Below are 22,455 nucleotides of genomic sequence, written 5' to 3'. Positions count from 1 at the left end.
CTAAATAGGTATTTTCACCTGATTTTGCATAAGCATTTCAAATTCAATAAAAAAGACAGCAACAAAACACAAATAGAGTAAACTGGCCTCACCAATACACTGTGTTGGAGCATACTTTTGCTTATTTCTCTCACTTGATATCATGTCTAATAACTTGCCAAGTCATATTGATTTTTATTTGATGTCACTCATATTTACTTTCTGTAAAACAGGAAAAGCTCGTCCTGGGGCTATAGCTGAGTTTTTCCATAATCTGGAAAGAACCCACTTTTGTTGCTTTAACTTCAACTACTAGCTCTCATACTTTGTATGTTGCTGAATAGCATACAGTGTTTCTCCAGAGCTTCTCTGCTGGTGTATTACTCAAGTCTGTTATTCCACCTGGAATGCCTTCCTCTAACAAATCTGCTCAGTGAAATGGATTTAGCCCTCAAAATTCAGCCAAATGCCATCTTCTCTCTGTCTTCTTTCCCGTCTCCTCAGCTGGCATTCCCACTGGCCTTGATTTGTGCCTGTACAAGGCACTTAAATTCTAAGTAGCACTGTCTTCTTCTAGACAGATCACAAGCTCTGACAAGACAGGAACTACATTTTAATGTTTTAATTACGTACAATTCCTAGTAGAGTCCTTTGCACAAAGTCAGTGCTAGATAAAAGTATGTTGCATAGAATTGAACAATGAAGAAGAAATATATTACATCTTTCATTAGTAGCCACAGAGAACCTCCCTCTTCCCTGTTTATACTAAATTACCAAATCCTAAAAATCCAGAATTTTTCACATGTACATAATCTGAGGACTTGAGAGTTCTATGGTCTGACCATCTTCACTTAACAGTTAGTTAGGTTCTGGAATGAAGGTCTAGAAAGTCCCAGTTTGCTTTTTCTGTTTTACCAGATTGCTTGTATGCGAGTAAGTTATGAGTTTGGATAAAGATTTTGACCTTGGAGTAGTTTAATGTTATTTAGTTATAAAGATATTTTCATTATCCAGTCTACCACCAATTAACCAACACAGTATCTAGGTTCTACATTACTTTGATGATTTAGAGTTTCACATGCACATCAACCTAATAAATGTTATGTCATAAAAGTTTCAGGAAAGGTGAGTTACAGGAATAAATTCACCCCACAATCACTGTTACTGTCTTTCACTCTTAGTCTCTTTATGGCTTTTTAAAACTCAGGCTTTTAAAAAAGCACAACTGGTATTATTTCCCATCTGATAACAATGCTATGATGTATGCAAAAATATCCTCATTTTCAGATGAAGAAAATAAATGCCAGAAATAGTAAGTGATTGCTAAATAATACACAGAACTATGACTTAACCCAGGTTGATGGGTTTTGCATAAAAAGGTACTGTATTTTGCAACAAAATCCTTTTTTTATTTTTTTGGCATTATCATTTTTCTTCGTAGACTGTCATAATAATACATGTGCCTGTGGGGGTTTAGTATCTTATTCACTTTGCTAATAGTAGTTTGAAGGAGATTTGAAATGTCAAGAATGAGACAGAAAAAAGTGGTGACATTTTCCATGAGAAGATAAGAATTAAAAAGAATGTATACTGTGTAATGATTTGTATATCTGGGAATGTTAAAAGATCCTGGCAGTATTTCTATTTATAAAGGGGGGAGCCAACAACTTAATTTGAATTTTCACATGGTATTCTCTTAAGTACCATGAACATGAAATAAGAAACAGGGTTATGACATATGTAAATGTATATTGTGCTCACCTTTAAAATGTGTATATATGGCTTTCAATTGGATTGAAAGACACTAATGATGATTGTGAGAAGAGTTTATTCCTATAAACTTCTCCTCTCCTTAAGCACTTATGAAACATATTTACTAGGTTGATACGCTAAGTACTGGACATTCAATTATGGTAGCGATTATAATTATTATTATAACAATAGTAATCACAAAAGTAGCATTTCATTTTTATTACATTTTATTTCTCCGGACAATAGACTTATTTTTCAGTAAAAAGAAAAATAGCTGACAAATAGCATACATATAAATACATGAATGAAGAATACAATTATATTTTTAGACAAAATATATAGATGCTATGAACTCTCTTTCTTTTTCTCTCTCTCTCTTTCCATGACTATATTTCTTTTAGTGAATTCCCCTTAGGTGCTCAAAAAGAGTTATTTTTACATGCAGGGTAGCTATGTTATTTCTTCTTTCAGTTAAACATTTAGACACAGCTCTTCAGTTTAGTGCTATGACTATCAGAGACCGGAAATATCTTTTACACTGAATACTCCACTGTATAATGACTTGTAGTTTTGCTTAGATATTTTGGGGAACCTATTGCCAAATGATTATGTCTGATTGATACCTACCAAATAATGATAAAAGTTTTAAAAAAATCTAATAAATATCAGCAGCTGGTAGACGTTTAAAAGAGTAGCAATTAGCACACATGGCCTTATAAAAAAAAACTAATCAGAATAAAACCTGCAAAATTTACCAAAAGTGGGATTCACTAGAGTTTCCTGTTTATGTTGCTTTAATTAGAATTTTGTAGATATCACAAAATGGTAGTACTGGATACAAACAAGATAAAATGTTATTTTTTTATCCAGTTATATAAAACAGCCAATTATTTTAATATTCACAGTCTGATTAGAGAGAGAGAAAAAACATTTTATTACTTAAATGCACCATTTAAAGTTAGATTAATTAAATTATAAAACATAAATTTCCAAATATTGATATCTAAAAATCCAATAAAAATTCATAACTAAGAAACAAGCTTGCTTTTTCTTTCCCCCTTCTTAAAAAAAAAAATCTTACTTTCTCACTCTTTAACAAAAGAAACAGTATATTGGTATTCTAAAAATTCTTCATTTGTATAATGGATTTCTGAACTGAGATTCAGATTCATGTTGGTCTTCCCCTTGTTTATGCTCTTTACCTTTTTAAATATCATATGGACAAATTATTTGCAAAAATAAACCAAAAGATTTTACCTTAGCAGATTTTACAGATTTAGACAGATTGCAAGAGGATAGGAAAAGTATGTACTTACGTCTCCTATATTAAACAAATTGAAGCATTCCACACAGATGTGTATCCTAAAAGAAGTTGGGCCTATGAAGCTGCTAAAATGATTTTTATAGTGACATTGAGTCATGAGCCAAATGGTGACTGGATAACATGCTAATTTTACTCCTGTAAATGGGGACACATGAAATGAGACTCACAGACTTGGAAGAAAGAATGGAGAGAATGCCATCAGCAAGCACTGAAGTCTTCTCTCTAATATGAATGGTATGATCTCTTTTAAGTTTAAAAGAGAAAGAAAATTCTTCCTGTCCCATATTACAAATACAATTACATAACTTCTCAATTGTTCTTTATGAAATCATGCAAAGTGTGTTAAAAGCCCCTGAGTAGTTTACTGTGTGCTTAGGGCTTAGTCTACATTAGTGTTTCTGAAGCATTTTGGTCTCAGATATCCATTACATTCTCAAAAATTTTTAAGAACAGTAGTGAGTTTTTGTTTATGTGGTTATATCTGCTCATATTTACCATATGATATTAAAACTGAAATTTTTAAAAATATTTATTAATTCACTTAAAATATAAATAAACCCATTAAATGTTTCCATAAATAATATATTTTTACTGAAATATATATTTTTGAAAGCGAAAAAAAAAACTAGTGACAAAGAATGACATTGTTTTCCATTTTGCAATTCTCTGGCTTAATTTTGTAAATGTCTGGCTTTATAAAAGACATCTGGTTTCTCATGTCTGCTTCTGCATTCAATCTGTCTCAATATGTTGTTTTAGTTGAATTATATGAGGAAAATCTGGCCTCATACAGATTTTTTTAGTTGGAAATGTGAGGAGAGTTTTAATAGCCTTTTCAGATGATTGTGGATTTTTTTTTCTGCAATGTGGAATCTGTAATCATATCAATATACTTTCCATACTCTTTTATTGAAAGTTATTGTCTACCTTGTACTTTAAATGGATCTTTGCTTATGCTTATTAAATATATATATGTGTGTATATATATATATATATATATATACACACATACATATGTATGTATGTGTGTGTGTATATATATATATATATATATATATATATATTTTTTTTTTTTTTTTTAATATCAAGCATTGGTCATTTGGAGAATATTGGTTCACTAGGTTATACAAAATTGCCAAATGGTACTATATTGTACAATATCACATTTGTTGGTAACACCACCTAACTCATCAGCAAAGTCTTCAAGAACTGGGAAACTGACAAGGTCATAGGGACAGATAATAAGTTTTTCAAAATTATAACTTTTGTTTGAAAGCTCAGATTTAATCATTGGCAACAGACACAGTTGGAGTTTGCTCCCCTTGAAGTGACAAGCTCACTTTGTTCATTTTCAAGAATATCTCTGCCAAATATCCAAGTTTGAAAAACCACAGTTTGCCTGTTAGTTGTTCTTTCAAGTAAAAATGGTGATTTATGAAAAGTGGCTAGTTCAGCTCTCAACCCAAGTAGTCACCCAAGTACTTGACTTGAGACAGCCATCTACTTTGGTACCTGGCAAAAATGCTTCATGTGACTTTCCATTTCATCACAAAGAATATTCAACAGATCTGTATTCGAGGGCCAAGATTTGACAAAATTAATATTTTTTTTACTGCTTCATCAAGTATATCTGTAGGTAAATCTAGTATTTATGAAATATTAACTGTGAGTGTATGGTGGTGTATAAGAATACCAGGGTTACTAGTGGAGTTTGGTGTTGCTGACTTGATTCGTGCTAAGGTGCCAGCAGTTTTTCCCATCATGCTTTTGCACCATTTGTGCAAATGTCTGCCAAGTAAAAAAAGCAAATATCATAATTATGAAAATAATTTTGAACTTGTGAACCTACTGAAAGTATCTCAGAGACTGACTGAAAGGGTTTAGGAGACCTACAGGAAAGTTTCCTAGAAGGAAACTCTATTGTAATGAATTGTAAAGAATTTTGCAAAGAATTTAGCAAGCAAATTGTTCATTCCTAAAATATTCTGGAAATATCAGCTGTTTTATTTCCATGCTAAGTACTACCGATCTTTTTCTCTTTTCTTTTCCTGTATAAAGGTACTAATTATTTATCTAATTCAGGGTTAAGATTCTAGTAGCTTATTCCCAAAAAGCAAACCCTTAATCTCACAAAATCAGAGGGCTTCAGACTAGGTCTCTTGAGCTCAAAACAGAGTTCCAGAACTTGATGCTGCCTCAATTACCTTTTTCCTTGAATTGAACTATATTCTAGTTACACTTGGAGCGAATCTCAGCAAGGAAGAAATAAAAAGACCACAGCCTTATAAATAGACACGATTTTAAAAATTCCACAAAAGTCTCCTCTCTTAAGGCGTAATTCTAATTTCTGCACCAAGTCATGACATTACATGCTCTAAAGTATCATTTGGTATAATAGGGACAGGTATTGCACTTCAGAAGAGTTTGGATAGTGTCCTATCAAAAGCATACTTTCAAAAAGTAATCTCATATACTGATTTATATCACAGAGAAGAGGCAACATGTATTAACTAGGTGAAGCCAAACCTTTTTTTATTCTGATTCCAAGGCAGTGATCTTTTCATTACATTCAAAACATTGCTAGAATGCATTTTACCCAATATGAGAAAAAGAATAGAATGTCTTTTGATGGTTTTCACAATAAGATTTTGACTATTAGAGATGCTATGCCATCGACCTTCATTGTAGGAAGTTCTTCAATTTCTCCCTGATTTTCAGTATATAAAAAAATTCTCAAGTTCAAAAAATTTCCAATTATTTGATACTAATGATTTTTCTTCTCATTCTTCTCTCTGTTCATCAATTCATCTCTGATCTTAGTGATGTGATAGATAATTGTTACTCTTATGCCTTCATTCAAGGTTCTATATATAGAGAGAGATACAGATCTCTCTATATAGATAGATAAACATAGATATATATATATATTTCCTTTTTTAACATGGACAAATTTTCAAATTGTTTTTGTAAATTCATAATCTAGTAATTTGTATCATTACTTAATTTCTTGTCTGATTCAAATCTGTTTTTTTTTTCCTTTCCACAATACTTAGCAAATCAAAACTTTGTAATGAGAAATCTAAGCCTAAAAGTGTTATAAAGCCAGAAGCACAGGGTATATTCCTTTAGGAAATAGTTTCACTAATTAGGCAACAAGTGACCTCAAAGCCACTCATAAATCCCTTTGTTCATTTCTTGCTGACCTCTTTATCATCCCTAACAACAGCAGTTTCTTTATTTGTCTTTGCTTCTCAAGTCTTATTTATATTTCAAATTCTTTCAAATTCTTACTCTACATAGAAAATCTTGCCTAATGACTCTGTGAGAAGATCAAGGTCATCCTATATAATTTTCTTCAATTCCTCTTTCTTTATCCTCACATCAAAACTGTCCATCTCTTTATTCAAGAGTCTTTTGCCCAACATTAATATCTGACTGGTGTTTTTGATTCTATCTTCTCCCCATTATTGTTCCTTCAATTTTGCTTCTTTTCCCTATTTCTCTAATGCCTATAAAATTGCTTACACTTCCCCTGTTGTAAAATATATTCCATTTTAATGCTGTATGTTAAGTCACTCACTTGTTTTACTTTCATTTCCTCCCAAACTTATAGGAAAAGAGGTAGATACTAATTTTCCCTGGTTCCTCTATTTTTCTTTGCAGTTTAACTTACGTTATTTATCAATTTACCAGAACTGCCTTCTCAAAGAAAAAAACATAGATTAATCACAAAATTCAAGGTTTTTCACAGTAATCATCCCTATCAAACTGTATACAGAATTTTACATTGTTATTTCTCTTGAGATGTTTTTCCTCCTTTGGCTACTGTAGTTACTGCTGTTAGTTTCCCCATAATCTTTTCCTTAAATTTCATCTTGCTGTTTCCCCCACTTATCTCTTAAATAATATTTATTCTTCTTGTTGTTGTTCTTTATGTTCTGTTTGGTAATCCCATTTACCCCAGTAGTTTTGTTTTTGTTTTTTTTTAATGTTTATTTATTTTTGACAGAGAGGGAGACAGAGCATGAGCAGGGGATGGGCAGAAAGAGAGGGAGACACAGAATCTGAAGCAGGCTCCATGCTCCAAGCTGTCAGCACAGAGCCTGACACGGGGCTCAAACTCACAGGGCGTGAGATTGTGACCTGAGCCGAAGTCGGACGCTCAACCGACTGAGCCACCCAGGCGCCCCTACCCCAGTAGTTTTAACTGCCACTTGTATATATAGATGACTATCAAATCTATAATTTGGGGGCCTGATATTTTTCTAAAGTATAGCTTGAGAATTTTTATTGCCTACTGAAAATCCACCATGATTGTCTTCAAAAACACAAATTCAGTTGGTTCAAAATGGAATCCCTTTGCTGTATCTCCACCTCCAAACTATTCATTCTTCTCATTATTTTAGCGTATATTACCACTATTTCGTCAGCCACCTACGACAGAAATCTTAAAATTGTCTTCAATTACTCCATCCAATAACTACTCACATCTCATCTTTGCATCTAATAATTTTTCAAACCTCATTATTTTAATTCTGTCTATTCAATGTCTCTCTTACATTCTTCATTTCCATTTTTTCTCTGGTCACTACCTTCATCATCTGTTTCTTGACTATTGGAATTATATGCTTACTACTTACTTATTATCTAAACATATTCTTCTCCAATTTATGCTTTCCACTATCACCAGAATTAACTTTATAAAACATAAAGTACTCAAAAATCTTCAATGGTTCCTGGAAACCCACTAAACATAGTTAAAATTTTTTGCATGGTCTTCTAGAATTTGAAGCCAACCTACTTTACCTTTCCCTACAACTACCTCTCTCATGCATATTAAGTTTCATTCATAGCTAACATTTGCAATATGTCTGGTGTTCTTATGGTTTTCTAATCCTGTTTTCCTAACCTAGAATGCCCTTCTTTCCCAATAACAACAAAACCCTGGTGATCTCTCAAACCAAATTTATAAACTACACCCTTTTCCCATCTCCAGGTATAATGAATAATGAATGTATTACAGTGTTCATTTAATTTGGTGCTATGCAAGAATTATTATTTAATTATTTTCATATCACTCTTCTCTGTATATTATACTTTTCCTGAGATCTGGGTCTTTGAATTTTTAGTCCCTAACAGTGCTTGGCACAGGATTTTGTATATTGTTCTTATATCTATAAGAAATATTTTGTAGATTTTTTAAAAATTATCTTACTCAAAATCCTCATTAGTTAAGTAAAATTATCAAGGTTATATACCATTGTCAATAGTAAAAGTAGGCTGAGGAAGCACGGTTCCTTATTTTTATTCATTTCTTTTCCTGTCTTGAAGACTTTTCATAAATTTAAGGAGGTGAACTATAATCATTTCCTGTAATACACTTTTTTTCTTCTGTATATTCTTAATTATAACAGGATTTAAAAAAATAACAGCAACAAAAAGCACTCTAGAATTCCTAGTAATCTATCCTATTTTCACTGTGCTGAGGGTTACCTTTTTTCAAGGTTTTTTTTTTTTTATATATAAAACATATATAATTAAGTAGCAAATTAATGCATGGAATGATTTGTTCTGTCCTCTTGTTAGAGCTTTTTACATCATTTACTTAATATTTCAAAGGTTTATAAATCATTTATCAGCTAATCTTTGCAACATCCCTGCTGAGACAGTCAATTAGCTGAAGAAATACTGCTGGTTGGCAAGTGACAAGTAATATTACTTGCACATTATAGATGAAGAAACTAAAGCAGAGAGAGGTTAATCAAATTGACCATGTCTTACACACTCTCTGGTAGTACTGATGTCAGAATGGAAGCCTGGGGTTATTCACATCAAAATTATAAAAGCATTAAAAGCCTGGGGCTGGTGCTGTTCTTTGTTATATAACACTTTCTAAATCTTTTGTCTTTTCTGGGTCTGTATGATTCCAAGGAGGAAAGATAATTTGAAAATCTATACCTTCTTATTGAACTAAGACTGTTTTTTTTTTCTATATCAAATAAATATTTAGCTTTTGAAAGGATGTTAGAACACTGACACATTTCTTTTCAAAATAACTCATTCTTAACTTTTCCATCTTTAAAATAACAATGAAAGGTCAAATCAAGCTCAGTAGTATTTTCTGGTCTGCTCCAAGTTGTAACAATGACCATAAAAAGAATGAAACAGTTATTGTTTACTGCTGTTTTATCAGTAATAACAAAATATCAGCTATTTGCCAGATTCCATACTAAACAGTTTATTAGAATTATATAATTTAAATTCTCAACAACTCTATCAAGTAGAGTATTCTCATTATCTCAATTTAAAGATGAAATAACAAGGGTCTGGAAACATTAAGTCATGAAACCGGTAGGTAATTTAACCACTTACAAAACCAGTATGCCATTTAAGAGCATAAGAAACTTAATTTTCTGTTGATGGTTTGTCAGCAATATTTCTTTTAAAAGTATGTAAACAGTTCACATACTGTTTTGAGGCATTACTTTATAGGATGGCATTTTATTAACATCCCTACAGTACCTTGTTTTTTAATACTATCATCTGATACACACATTAAATGACACTACCATCCCTTCCTTGGTTTCTATATTTGTTCTAGAAACATTTTGCATTCCAGCTCCCACAGATCTGGTCTACTCATGCAGGTAATGGTCCTCATCTTTAGCCACCTCAGTCAGGGCTGTTCAGCCTTGTGACACTTCCCGGCGACACTTACCAGAGTTTGAAAAGGACTTATTAAATTGACACCTTAAAAAAATGGTTTCAAAACATGAAAAAAATCTGCAATACTGCGATAAAAACTTGTCTAACGAGTTTTTTTGAACACTAATATTTGTGCAGCTTATCAACTATAGTGTTGCTCAACTCTCATAGAGTTATCAATAAATTACAGTGACTATGTGATATGGATACTTTTTTTTAAGTTTATTGTGTGTGTGTGTGTGTGTGTGTGTGTGTGAGAGAGAGAGAGAGAGAGAGAGAGAGACAGTGAGAGTGGGGGCGGGGCAGAGAGAGGGAGAGAGAGAATCTCAATCAGGCTCAGCAGAGCCTGATGCAGGACTCAATGTGGGGCTCAAACTCCCTAACAGTGAGATCATGACCCAGGCGGTAATTAAGAGTTGGATGCTTAAACAACTGAGCCACCTGGGAGCCTCTGATATGGAAACATTTTAATACAACTGATAAGATGTCATGTGAAGCTTCCAAAAGTGCAGTTGCCTAGGACTGAGGAATCTTTAAAAAAGGCCCTACTCACAACAAACTGGAAGTGACTTCAGTAGGAGGCTGAGGCAGAGATCTTGGGCCAGGGAGTGAAAAAGCAGGCCTACATTGGAGAGAGCTGTCTAGTATAGGATAGCCAGGAATTTGACTTTTTGAGTGGGGAGCATGAAGGTAGGTAGGGGGCCCTTCAGTGAGAATACTGGGATTGCTTCTAGAATTCTAACTTAGATGAATGACAAGATGGCATTCTTTGGTGAATGCTAAAGGAAAAGCAGCAGCAGCAAAAGTCTAAGAATGGCATGTTAAGGTATCACAATGCCACATTTAAAGTAATTTGGCATTCTTTTCCTTTCTGCATGAATGAAAATGCATTAATTGAAAACCCACATTTACACACATGCTAATATCTGCTCTTCCGCAATCAAGTATGTTCTGCATAATGTCTAAATATCTATTCCAACTGAAATAGTACTTAAGCACTCCAATACTCCTTTTTTCAGCCAAAAAGAAAAACAGGTGCTATGATTATGTTTCCATATATTTAAGTATATATATCATCATTGCCAATTCATCTGCTTTGCAGATATGAATTTTCTATATGGTATTCAATATCTCCCTTTATTGAAAATGTCCTGTTCAGTGTATTATAATAAATGTTTTTCATATTTATTATATGTTCAGACATATCTCTTTATTATTGTTATCTCTTTATTAATGGAATGAACTTCAGCACAATGTTTCATACTGTTTTTCTCTACCATCATTATATTATATTTTAAGATTTTCCATACATTACTCTGAGATTTTCAGATTTATCAGGCTTTTTGAAGTCAGTGGGATAGGCTCCAGAGAGAAAAGTGAATGCTAAAGAACAGCAACATGCGTTAAATACTTTAACAAATTAAGAAAATATTAATGTAGCCATTGAGAAATATATGTGATATTTACACCATATACAGTGGATATATAAATCGATAGTTTCAAAATGAGGTAATACACAGAACTATATTAAAATATGAATTTTAGGGGCACCTAGTTAGCTCAGTGGCTTGAACCTCTGACTCTTGATTTCATATCTTGAGGTCATATCTCACGGTTCCTGAGATCCAGCTCTGCATATGGCTCTGTGCTGACCATGTGGAACCTGCTTGGAATTCTCTCTCTCCCTTTGTCTCTGTCCCTCCCCCCGGCTCTCAAAAATGAATAAATAATCATTTAAAAATAAGATATAATAAAATTTTAGTAACTTTTTATAAGGTGAGAAGACAAATAATAAGTGCCTTTTTGTCTAGGAGACAAGTTGTTATTCTGGAAAACCTCATGACATTTTGTAGATTATCAAAATCATTTTGCTATCAATATCAAGCATCTCTAATATCAACTCTATTATCAGTAGTTTAAATTATCATTATTACTCAATTGCATTATTAGTAACATTTAAGAAACTATTTAAAGTGGTAAACATTGGTTTTAATAAATAAAATACTACTTATGAAGTTACAGTAAACTGAAACTAAGAGATCTCAAGAGGGTGGAGAGTTTCTATTTTTGTTCATCTTCCAAATTTCAGAGAAGGATTATATGTACAGTGTAGGGTACTAACTAAATATTTAACAAATAAACTTTTAGACTTTATTACCTTGTGGTATAAATTAGGATTTCTTTTGTATTGACATAACTAGAAGATTTTTTATTTCAGCACTATGAATTATTAACGTCTTTGGCTAATTTCCAGAATGTCTGTGTCATCCAAATTTATTTGAGTGTTAATTAGGAGACCTCATGCTTATCTTCTAGGCTTTCACTTTTGCAAATCACTTCGTTAATTCACACCAACTTTTGATAATTTATAGTACAGCCAAATAGTATAAAAACACATAGAAGCATTTGGCAAAGAACTCTAAGTAAAACAGGTCTCAGAAGACAAATACCATATTCACTCATATGTGGAATGTAAAAAAAACAATTGAATAAACAAGCAAACATAAAACAGAATCAGACCTATAAATACAGAGAACAAACTGATGGTTGTGGGGGTGAGTGGGCAAAATGGATGAGGGGGAGTGGGAGATATAGGCTTCCAGGTATGGAATGAATAAGTCACCGGAATAATAGGCACAACATAGGGAATACAGTCAACGATATTGTAATAGCATTGCTTAGTGACAGATAGTAGCTACATTTGTGGTGAGTATAGCATAATGTGTAGAGATATTGAATCACTATGTTGTACACCTGAAACTAATGTAACATTGTATGTCAACTATACTCAAATAAAATAAAAAAGAATAAAAAAAAAAACAGATCTCAGATATGAAAATAGAGCCATGCTTGGTTATACTGCCATTGAAGTGCTTCAGCTGAAGTGAGACCTTCAATCCTGCTGCGTGTATAAATCACCTAGGGTGGCTTTTAACCTCACCAGTGGCTGTCCCCACTATTATATCTGATTTTTGTCTACATGACAGTAATAATTTTTTGATTGAAAACTTTATTTCATTGGTTCCAAAGGCAGCACAATAGTTGATAGGAAATGGTTGTATATGTGTGTGTGCATATGTGCACACACACAATCTCTAGTGCCTTTAAAATTATGGGACAGGGTTAGGGCACCTGGGTGGCTCAGTTGGTTAAGCATCTGACTCTTGATTTCAGCTCAGGTCATGATCTCATGGTTTGTGATATTGAGCCCCATATCAGGCTCTGCGCTGATAGTGCAGATTCTTGGGATTCTCTCTCTCTCTCTCTCTCTCTCTCTCTCTCTCCCCCCTCCCCCACTCATGTGTGTGCATGGTATGTGCACACACTCTCTCTCAAATAAACATTTAAAAAGTTATGGCACAGGGTTAATCATAAATATTCAGCTAAATTCCATTTGTCAGCTTATTAAAGTGCAAGCCAACAGAGAAAATAAAGACAAGTCTTGTTTTTTTATTTATTAAAAAAAAAGTCTTGTAGAAATCATTAGGAATTTAATACAAAATAGTGGAACACAAAGATTGTGTTGCTTTGTTTACTCCCTAGTCTGTGGCAATGCAAACAACAGAAGTTAACCTGGAATTTAAATTAAGTTCGGTTATACTGCATTATAACACTTGTCTCCTCTACTAGAATGTGTTTCTATGCTTATTACTATTCAATAATTCAACAGTAAAATACTGTAAATGTAGGCAGAGGCATTTTAAGAAGCAAAGAAAATGCCCTTACACATTTTTAACTTAGAAATATCATATAGAAAAATTTTAAAAATTTAGCATAGCTAAATTTTACAGATTGTTGTCAACCCTCTTAAAGAAGTAAGAGGGATAAGGCATAGAAAGAATGTGTTGTTGAGGGTGATGAAAATAAGCAGGTTATTTCTTTCTTTTTTTTTTTTTTTTAACATTTATTTATTTTTGAGACAGAGAGAGACAGAGCATGAACAGAGGAGGGTCAGAGAGAGGGAGACACAGAATCCGAAACAGGCTCCTGGCTCCAAGCTGTCAGCCCAGAGCCTGATGCGGGGCTCGAACCCACGGACCACGAGGTCATGACCTGAGCTGAAGTCGGACGCCCAACTGACTGAGCCACCCAGGCGCCCCGATAAGCAGGTATTTCAAACTACTACCTGCCATCCATGTTCAGTGGATTTAGAAGACAGAGGTTTGAGTGCCATCGTTATTACTTATTTACCATTTGATGGTAGGCAAAATACTGAATTTCTTGGGCTTCAGTTTACATGACTCCAAAATGTGGGTTCCCAAACTGAGAAAATACTTCAAATCTTTTCTAGGCCTAACAGTCACCGACCTTAGTATCCATGTGTCCTTTATAAAGGCCAAGTTTTCACAAAAGATAGTATACTTCTAAAAGCTTTTAGAGAAAGGAAAGGCTATATTTAGAGAGTCTGTTGAGTGTCCCCGGGTGTTCTCAAGTCTTACTACTATTTTTAGCCAGGTGTAGGCCAGTAGGACAACACATTTGCTTTAACTAATGGCTGTCCAGTTTTCTTAGAGTTAAAGGTAAGTTTTTCATTATTCCAAATGCTGACTTAGTAAATTGTTGAAAACAAGAATTGTTTCAATTTTTTTACTGAATTGGCCTGCTGTTCCATGGCCTGACCTGAAATGTGATTTAAAAGGTTGTATTTCAGTTTGGACAGACAGTCTTTATCCTGCTGTTTCATTATAGACATCTTACAGGATAAATACGCGCAACCGTTTTGAGTTCCTGAGTCCAAGTGTTCCTTATAGTGTTTTGTTTTGTTTATGAATTGCAGACCAATTTACTCCAATTTGAATGCAGGTAGGAATTTATAAATTTCTTCAAGAACCTATTTTCATTCTTATGTATCGTATTGATTTTATTTTAATACAGAGAAGACTTTGCCAGATTCATAGATATTTGATAGAGCAAAAAACAAAAGAAAAAAAAAAAACATCATTAGGAAAAAAACCCAGAAACCTCAAATGGACAGTGATATAACCAACAGAAGTATATAGTGCTGGTAAGAGTAAGTAATTAGCACATGTAGACTGAGAAGCAGACTATCATTGTAAAGTTTTAACTATGCTAGTTGCCAGCAGGAGGAGGATTACTTGACTCAGAAATCTTTTCCTTTATCTTTGTAATTTTTTTTAATAATCTCAAAACTAACAGAAAAGTTGAAATGACAATGAAAATAATTCATCACCCAACCCATTTGAGAGTAAGTTGCCAACATAATGCACTGTCACCCTCAAAGACTTTAAGATTTCCTACAAACATATATCCAAGTATAATCATGAAAATCAAAATCAAGAAATTAACATGACACATTACTACCGTGCTATCTAATTTTCAGACTCCTTTTAAGTTTTGTCGACTATCCCAGTCATTTCCTACAAAATAACAGAATCAATCCCAAGTCCACATGTTGCATTCAGTTTTCCTATCTCTTTAGTTTTTTAATCTGGAAAATTTTCTCATGCTGACCTTCATAACTTTGAAACTTTTAAAGATTACAGATCCAGATATTTTGTGGGATTTAGCTGTTTGTATTTGTCTCATGATTAAATTTAGGATATATGTAGTTGGAAGGAATATCACAGTAGTAAATCTCTATTCTTAGTGCATCCTATCAAACAATTTTGGCAAACTTTTAATTTATACCCTTACTAGGATATTAATTTTATGTATTTGGTTGAGGGGTGTCACCCAGTCTTCACTATAAAGTTATTTTTTCTCTTTCCCTCATTCATAAGTTTTATGGTAAGGTACTTTGTGAGTATGTAAATATCCTGTTTCTCGTCAAACATAATTTATTAAATTTAATTATTTACATCAGTATGAACTCATAGAGTCCTATTTTATTCAATGGACTATAATTGGTTTCTATCATTATTTGAGACTTAGATTGTTCAAGATTTGCCCTGTGGGAACCCCTTCAATTTGGTGTATATGTCTTTGGGTGTTTCACCGTTTTTTTTTTTTTCTTTTTTTTTAATATTTATTTTTTGAGAGAGAGAGACAGAGAGACAGAGAGAGAGGGAGACACAGAATCCGAAGTAGCCTGCAGGTTCCAAGCTGTCAGCACACAGCTAGATGTAGGGCTTGAACTCATGAGCTGTGAGATCATGACCTGAGCCAAGTTGGACACTGAATTGACTGAGTCATCCAGGTGCTCCTCACCATTATCCTTTAATATCTTCCTTACTTCTTGAACCCATAATATGGTCTACAGTCATTTTATATTTTCTGTGCCCTAGCTTTGGAATCAGTCATTTCTCCAAAAAGCTTTAGTTCCTTCAGTTGGAGACCTGTAATTTGAATCAAAGATCTGGACACTAGGTGTGGTTATTGCTATTGGCAAGCAGCAGCCCCAGGTACTTGAAACAGACAGAACTAGAGCATTTATGTACATATATACGTACACACATATGAAAAAACATATTCATAAACATTTATATGTTCATGTACACATTCACATTATATCTGTGTTTATTTCTCTGTCTGTGTATTGAAAATCATGAGTTCACATTAATATCCTTGATCCTCATTCAACACCACAAAGTTCATTCTAGTTTCCGTCCTTTTCCTATTTTAACACCTTCCTCAGATAATGAGAAACATTGATTACCGTATCCTTAATATCCTTACTTATTGGATCAGTCTCCCTGTTAAACACATTCTTATAGCTGACATTCTCCCATCCCATACATTTTCCTCACCTAGTACAAGTTATGACTATCTGTATTGAGTGGTTCCCATGACCACTTCTTCATAAGGATGTCCTTCTCATGCCAATCAGACTTCAACACTCCACACTTTTGCAGACATCCTTCTCACCCTTTTCAGGCTCTGAGACACAATGCCAAACCACTGTGGTTCCTTGCATGCCCACCATCCCCACACCAACAAAGGCTAACTTGATCTCATCTAATAGCTTATGGACTAAATTTTTCAAGAAGGGAAGGGATAAGGAAGTGGATGAGAAAAGAAATAGACAAGTATTTTTCTTCCCAAAACAATATTTGAAGAGGTTCTTTATTCAGAGAATTATAAAGACATTATGAAGTATCAGCTGAAGAACTGAACCTAGATTATATATATATATATTTTTTTTTTTAATTTTTTTTTCAACGTTTTTTATTATTTATTTTTGGGACAGAGAGAGACAGAGCATGAACGGGGGAGGGGCAGAGAGAGGGAGACACAGAATCGGAAACAGGCTCCAGGCTCCGAGCCATCAGCCCAGAGCCTGACGCTGGGCTCAAACTCACAGACCGCGAGATCGTGACCTGGCTGAAGTCGGACGCTTAACCGACTGCGCCACCCAGGCGCCCCTAGATTATATATTTTTACATATCTATATCCTTTAGCTATATCTATGACACACATGTACACATAATTTTATAGCAAAAAATATGTAACAAAAATATATTTTAATACACAACAACACACGTATATATAGTGCTATTTGACTATTAACTACCAGTCCATTTCTATGAATGGATTTGCAAAACTCCTAGCTTGGGATAGCATCTATATTGGTTCTTATTGGATGCTCTTCTTCTTTTATCACTTAGGTTTTACGTTCATCTGTTTGGTGAGTCACAGTTTCATCTCATTAGTGAGTTGTACGATCATTGGTAATCATGTCTGGTCTCCATGTATCTAAGAAAATACACCAGCTCGGTGTCTCTCAAAAGGCTGTCTGCAAACCATTTGCAACAGAATCAGTTGAGGTACTTGTTAAAATTCAGGTTTTTGGATCCTGTCCTAATTTCCTGCTCAGCATCTCTGTAGAGGGTAATGGATATTTGGGAAACATCTCAGCTGATCCTTATGCATTAAATACTGAGACTACGGTGTACCTCACATGTCTATAATTCTTTAAAGCTCACTGTTTAAAACACATAGGTCTTACTAACTATAACAATTTTGTTTTAGCTCTGTTAGTTCACATTTGTTATTTAACCAACTTAGACATTGATAGATATATGAATAGTCTCCAAAGTAAAATATATCTATCTTATGCAAAAATATCTTCTACAAAACGTCTCCACAGAGTGAAATATAAGTGCCTTCCAAGATCTTGTTTGGAGGAATCTTACCGATTTTCCAGATTTTAGGGAGTGGCAAATGCAAAGGCCCTGATCCTGGGAAAACCATTACAAAAAGAAAAATCCTTAAGAAAAGTGTGTGAGAGGATAGTATTATAAATGAAGAAACATTGAATGCATGTAGGAAATGTACAGCAGCTTAATTTTTACTCTAAGAGTGATGGAAATGGGTTTTTAGAAATAATGTGATCTGATGTATGTTTTTTAAGATTGGTCCGGCTATTGTACTGAATAATAGACTATAAGGGTTGGGGCAAGAGAAAAAGCCAGGAGACCATGGAAGAGGCTGCTTATTGCATTAGATAAAAGAAGCAATGGTGTCTTGGAGTGAGTTGAAGATGGTGAGAGGTACGTAGATTCAGAATATATTTTCCTGTTAGATCTGGCATGAATTTCTCATGGACTGGATGTGGGAATTGTGGGGAAATGAGATTTTAAGGATGATTCCAACATTTTTGGTCTGAAAAACTGGATGAGTTATGGAGCCAGGAAAAACTGGAGTGGAAGGGGTGAATCAGAAGAAAATATTTAGTTTTATCTGCTGACTTTGAAATGTCTACTATGCATAGAGTGGAGGTAGTGGGAAACTGAAATAACGAGTCTTGAGCTTGGATGAGTGGTTAGGGTTACAAGTACAAATCTGGGAACCACAGTCATCTACCCATGAAAGTGATGGGACCAGTTTAAAACTCATGAGTAGTGAGTGTAGATGGAGAGTGAAGAGGGAATGAAGGTTAGGTCATTCTAAAGTTAGACACTGAGGATTGAGTCATGACCAAAGTATACTGGTAAGGAATGACAAGTGAGAAAGGAGGAAATCTAGGAGAGTATGTAACACTAGAAATCATGAAAGCTCATTTTCCAAAATTTCCTATGTTAAGGATAAATTAATGCTTGATATTGTAAAATGAGCTTTAACAAACAGAAAAGCAAATAGCTCATGATTGATTGCAGTGTCATGGGGAATGGAAAGGTTGTGAAAAATTAGGTAGTTTTTAAAATTTTAACAATTTTAAACAATTTTAAAATTTTTAAACAAAAGTATCCATTTTAAAAAGTAGTGCACCATATTTATACATATTTTGTCTTTGTGTCTACTGCAGCTATAGTATGCTATAGGTGAGGGATGAAGAATTATAATTTATATATCAAATTTATGGGAAAAGGGGGAAATCCCTACATTTTTTATAGATTTTTTGTAGAATTCAAGAGTGTTATAGATTTTGAATCTCTTCATATTCAAACAGAATTTTCTAAATAATCATTATGATTTTAGAATCAGAACAAATCTTATATATAAAATGACTTACTTGAATTCATTTATTTCATTTTTATAGGTAAAGACTAGGACTCAGGTTTTTTGGTTACCAAGTATAATTTCTTATCATAACACATTATTTAAAATATATAAATAATTTTTTAAAAGGAGCTTACCAGAATATTTTAAGTTTTTTAGAAAATATTAAGTAATTAAAGTCAGAGGAAATAAATCTCATGAGGATTCATTTACAGAAAGAACTCAGAATAGGGTAAGAAAAAGTAGAAGATGTATTTCCACATGGATAAATATGAGATTTTTAGGAGAAAATAATTGAAACTACCCTTAGAAGGGTGTAATACTAGCTGAATGAAATAAAGATAACTATCATGGGAATAGTCTATAATTTTGAAGGTGGATTTTGAATATGAAGGCTGATACAGATTAATATGTGATTATAAGAAAGACCAAGAAGGTAGTGGAACAAGGGCTTCTTCATTCAATCATAGTTTACCAGTAGTGAAGGGAACTTTTGATACTGTGGTATGTGCTACTTTAGGACAGTAAACACTTAATTAAAGAAGTATGTTATGTAAAATATAAATAAGATTCAAAATATTTGTGAAAGGGGGTGCCTTGATGGCTCAGTTGGTTAAGCCTTGGACTCTTGATTTTGGCTCAGGTTATGATCTCACAGTTTTTGAGTTTGAGCCCCGCATTGGGCTCTGTGCTGACAGTGCAGAGTCAGCTTGGGATTCTCTCTCTCCCTCTCTCTCTGCCCCTCCCCAACTCATTCACACACTCTCTGTCTCTGTCTCTGTCTCTCTCTCAAAATAAATAAAATTAAAGAAAAATCATGGATGGTGAAAGCTACGTGAGATTATTTTAAAAAGTTAGGGATGGATGGTTAGTTTAAGTGACTTTTCTTTTTAATAACAAGAATAATTGTCACATATAAGACCTCACTATGCCACTGACAAAAAATCCTGGGACTGCATGGCTCCACAGTCTGATTATCTAGAGTTACGCTGTCCAGTATGATATGCATTACCCACATGTGGCGATTGAATACTTGGAATGTGCACTAGTTTGAATCAGGAACTGAAATCTTAATTTTGTTGAGTTTAATTTACATTTAAATTTTAAAAACATGTGCAACTAAAGGGTATACTGTTGAATAACACTAAGAACATTTCCATAATCACAGAAAAATCTATTGACCAGAGCTGATCTAAAATTTTAAAAATTACATTTATTAATTATATTTATTAATTACATTAACAAATTTTACATTTATTTCTCTTTGCTAAGAAAATCTTCTCTTATTAATAAGCAGTACTAGCAAGATGGTTAGATATAAACTCAAGATGCAAAAACCTTTTGCATTTCTATACGCCAGAAACAGAGTTCTTAAAAATCATTTAAAATTTAAAGTTCCTTAGGAATAAGCCCAAATAAAGATGTGCAAGATATTTGTGGAGAAAATAATAAAGCCTATTGAAAGATATTAATGAAGTCCTAAATAAATGGAGAGATACACCTTGTTTATTGATAGAAAGACTCATCATAATGTTGTAAATTCTCCCCAACTTCATTTATATATTCAGTACAGTTTCAATCAAAATACTTAACAGAGGTTTTGTGGAGCTGCTACTTCTGAAATTTTTATGAGTGGTCAAATGGCCAAGAATAGCTCAGAAACACCTAAAGAACATTAACATGGAAGGATTTACTCAACAGATATGAAGATTATTATAAGCCTATATTAAGACAGTGTGGTGTTGTTTCAGGGTAATCAAATAGACTCATGGAACAAAATAAGAATTTCAGACTATAATATACAGTATTTGGAAATCTGACATATCACAGAGAAGTCACTACAGATTATTCAGATAAGGATGGACTATTTCGTAAACAGTCCTGGGAAACTTAGTTATTCATCAGGAAACAAAGAAATTGGATAATGCATACAAATACATTCTAGATGAATTAATGGCTTGAATACAGAATAAACAAAAAATAAAAATAAATTTTAGAAGAAATTCTGCTATATCTGTGTAACATCAAGCTAGGAAAGGATATTTTGAGACAAAAAGGCACTAACCTAAAAGTTAAATTTGATTTCATTCAAATTAAGAGCTGCAGTTTATCACAAGATCAAAAAAGTGAGAAGACATAACCTATTTGTACCATGTATAGTTGATAAAGGATTATTAATTTGTATTGAAAGAATAAAAAGAAGCTGATAAGAAAAGGATAATACAAAAATGGACCAAAGATATTCTCTGGAATATCACAGAACAGGAAACATAGTAACAAACAAATGAAAGGATTCTAAACCTACTGGTAATTAAAGAAGCACAAATTAAAACTGTTTTAGATGGAATTGTAGTCCCTAAAATTCATATTCAAAGTCCAAACTCCCATTGTGGCTGTATTTGAAAATAGTGCCTTTTAAAAGGTAATTATGATTAAAAGGAATCATAACAGAGAACCTAATCTGACTGGTGTCCTTATGAGAAGAGGAAGGCACATATACAGTAAAAATGGTCAAGTGAGGACACAACGAGAAGGTAATAGTCATCTGCAAGCCAAAGAAAGAGGAGTCAGGAGAAACCAAACCTACCAACACCTTTTTACTGCACTTCAAACTTGCACAACTGTGAAGACTGAAATTTCTGTTTTTTAAGCCACCCATCAGCGGTATTTTGTTAGGGCAACACTAGGAGACTAATACCAAGACCAAATGAGATTTTATACCAAGGAGATTGGCCATTCTAACCTATGAGATATAGAACAAAAGGACTTCCAATTGATTCCATAACTTGGGAAAACATTTTGTCATTTTCTTTAAAGTTGAATATATAATTCCCTATGACTTAGCAACTCTACTTTTACTTAAATATGGTTAAAATAAGTCTTGCACATGTGTACCAGGAAACATAAAATAAATGTTCATGGAAGCAGTGTTCATAATATGTCCAAAACAACCCAAATATCATCAATAGAGTAATAAATAAGCACATTTTCTTACATTTACAATGAAATACGGTGGTGAAAATTAATGAACACTAATACAACACGCAAAGATGAACCTTAGAAACATAATGTTGAGTGAAAAAAAGCAAGCACAGAAGACTATATAAACTGTGAAATCAATTTTATAAAAATCAAAAATAAGCAAAATCATATATATATAGTAAAAAAAAAATACATAAAAATTAAGTGAATGTTGAACATAAAGCCAAAATCAGAGTTATTTCTTTGGTGAAAACTGGAAGGTGGGATAAGGGTAGAACAAAATGATTCAGCAGTTTGATTCCAGTTCTCAATTT

General features: G+C 33.4%; 1 protein-coding gene across 3 annotated transcripts in view; it reads right to left on the bottom strand.

Moving 5' to 3' along the window:
- PKIA (cAMP-dependent protein kinase inhibitor alpha) overlaps positions 1–22,455 on the bottom strand; it is a 94,945-nt gene that overhangs the window by 10,109 nt on the left and 62,381 nt on the right. The window contains exon 1 of one of the 3 annotated variants that reach the window (XM_058699909.1): positions 3,048–3,172. The exons of the other annotated variants lie outside the window; for them this stretch is intronic. Within the exon in view, the coding sequence (XP_058555892.1) occupies positions 3,048–3,152 (105 nt within the window). The 5' untranslated portion in view covers positions 3,153–3,172. Of the gene's footprint in view, positions 1–3,047; positions 3,173–22,455 lie in introns of those variants that run through there. 3 annotated transcript variants of the gene reach the window in all.

The sequence above is a fragment of the Neofelis nebulosa genome, chromosome 14 (assembly GCF_028018385.1).
Source record: "Neofelis nebulosa isolate mNeoNeb1 chromosome 14, mNeoNeb1.pri, whole genome shotgun sequence".
NCBI classification, from domain to species: domain Eukaryota; kingdom Metazoa; phylum Chordata; class Mammalia; order Carnivora; family Felidae; genus Neofelis; species Neofelis nebulosa.
This window is presented reverse-complemented; position numbering and strand designations above follow the sequence as displayed.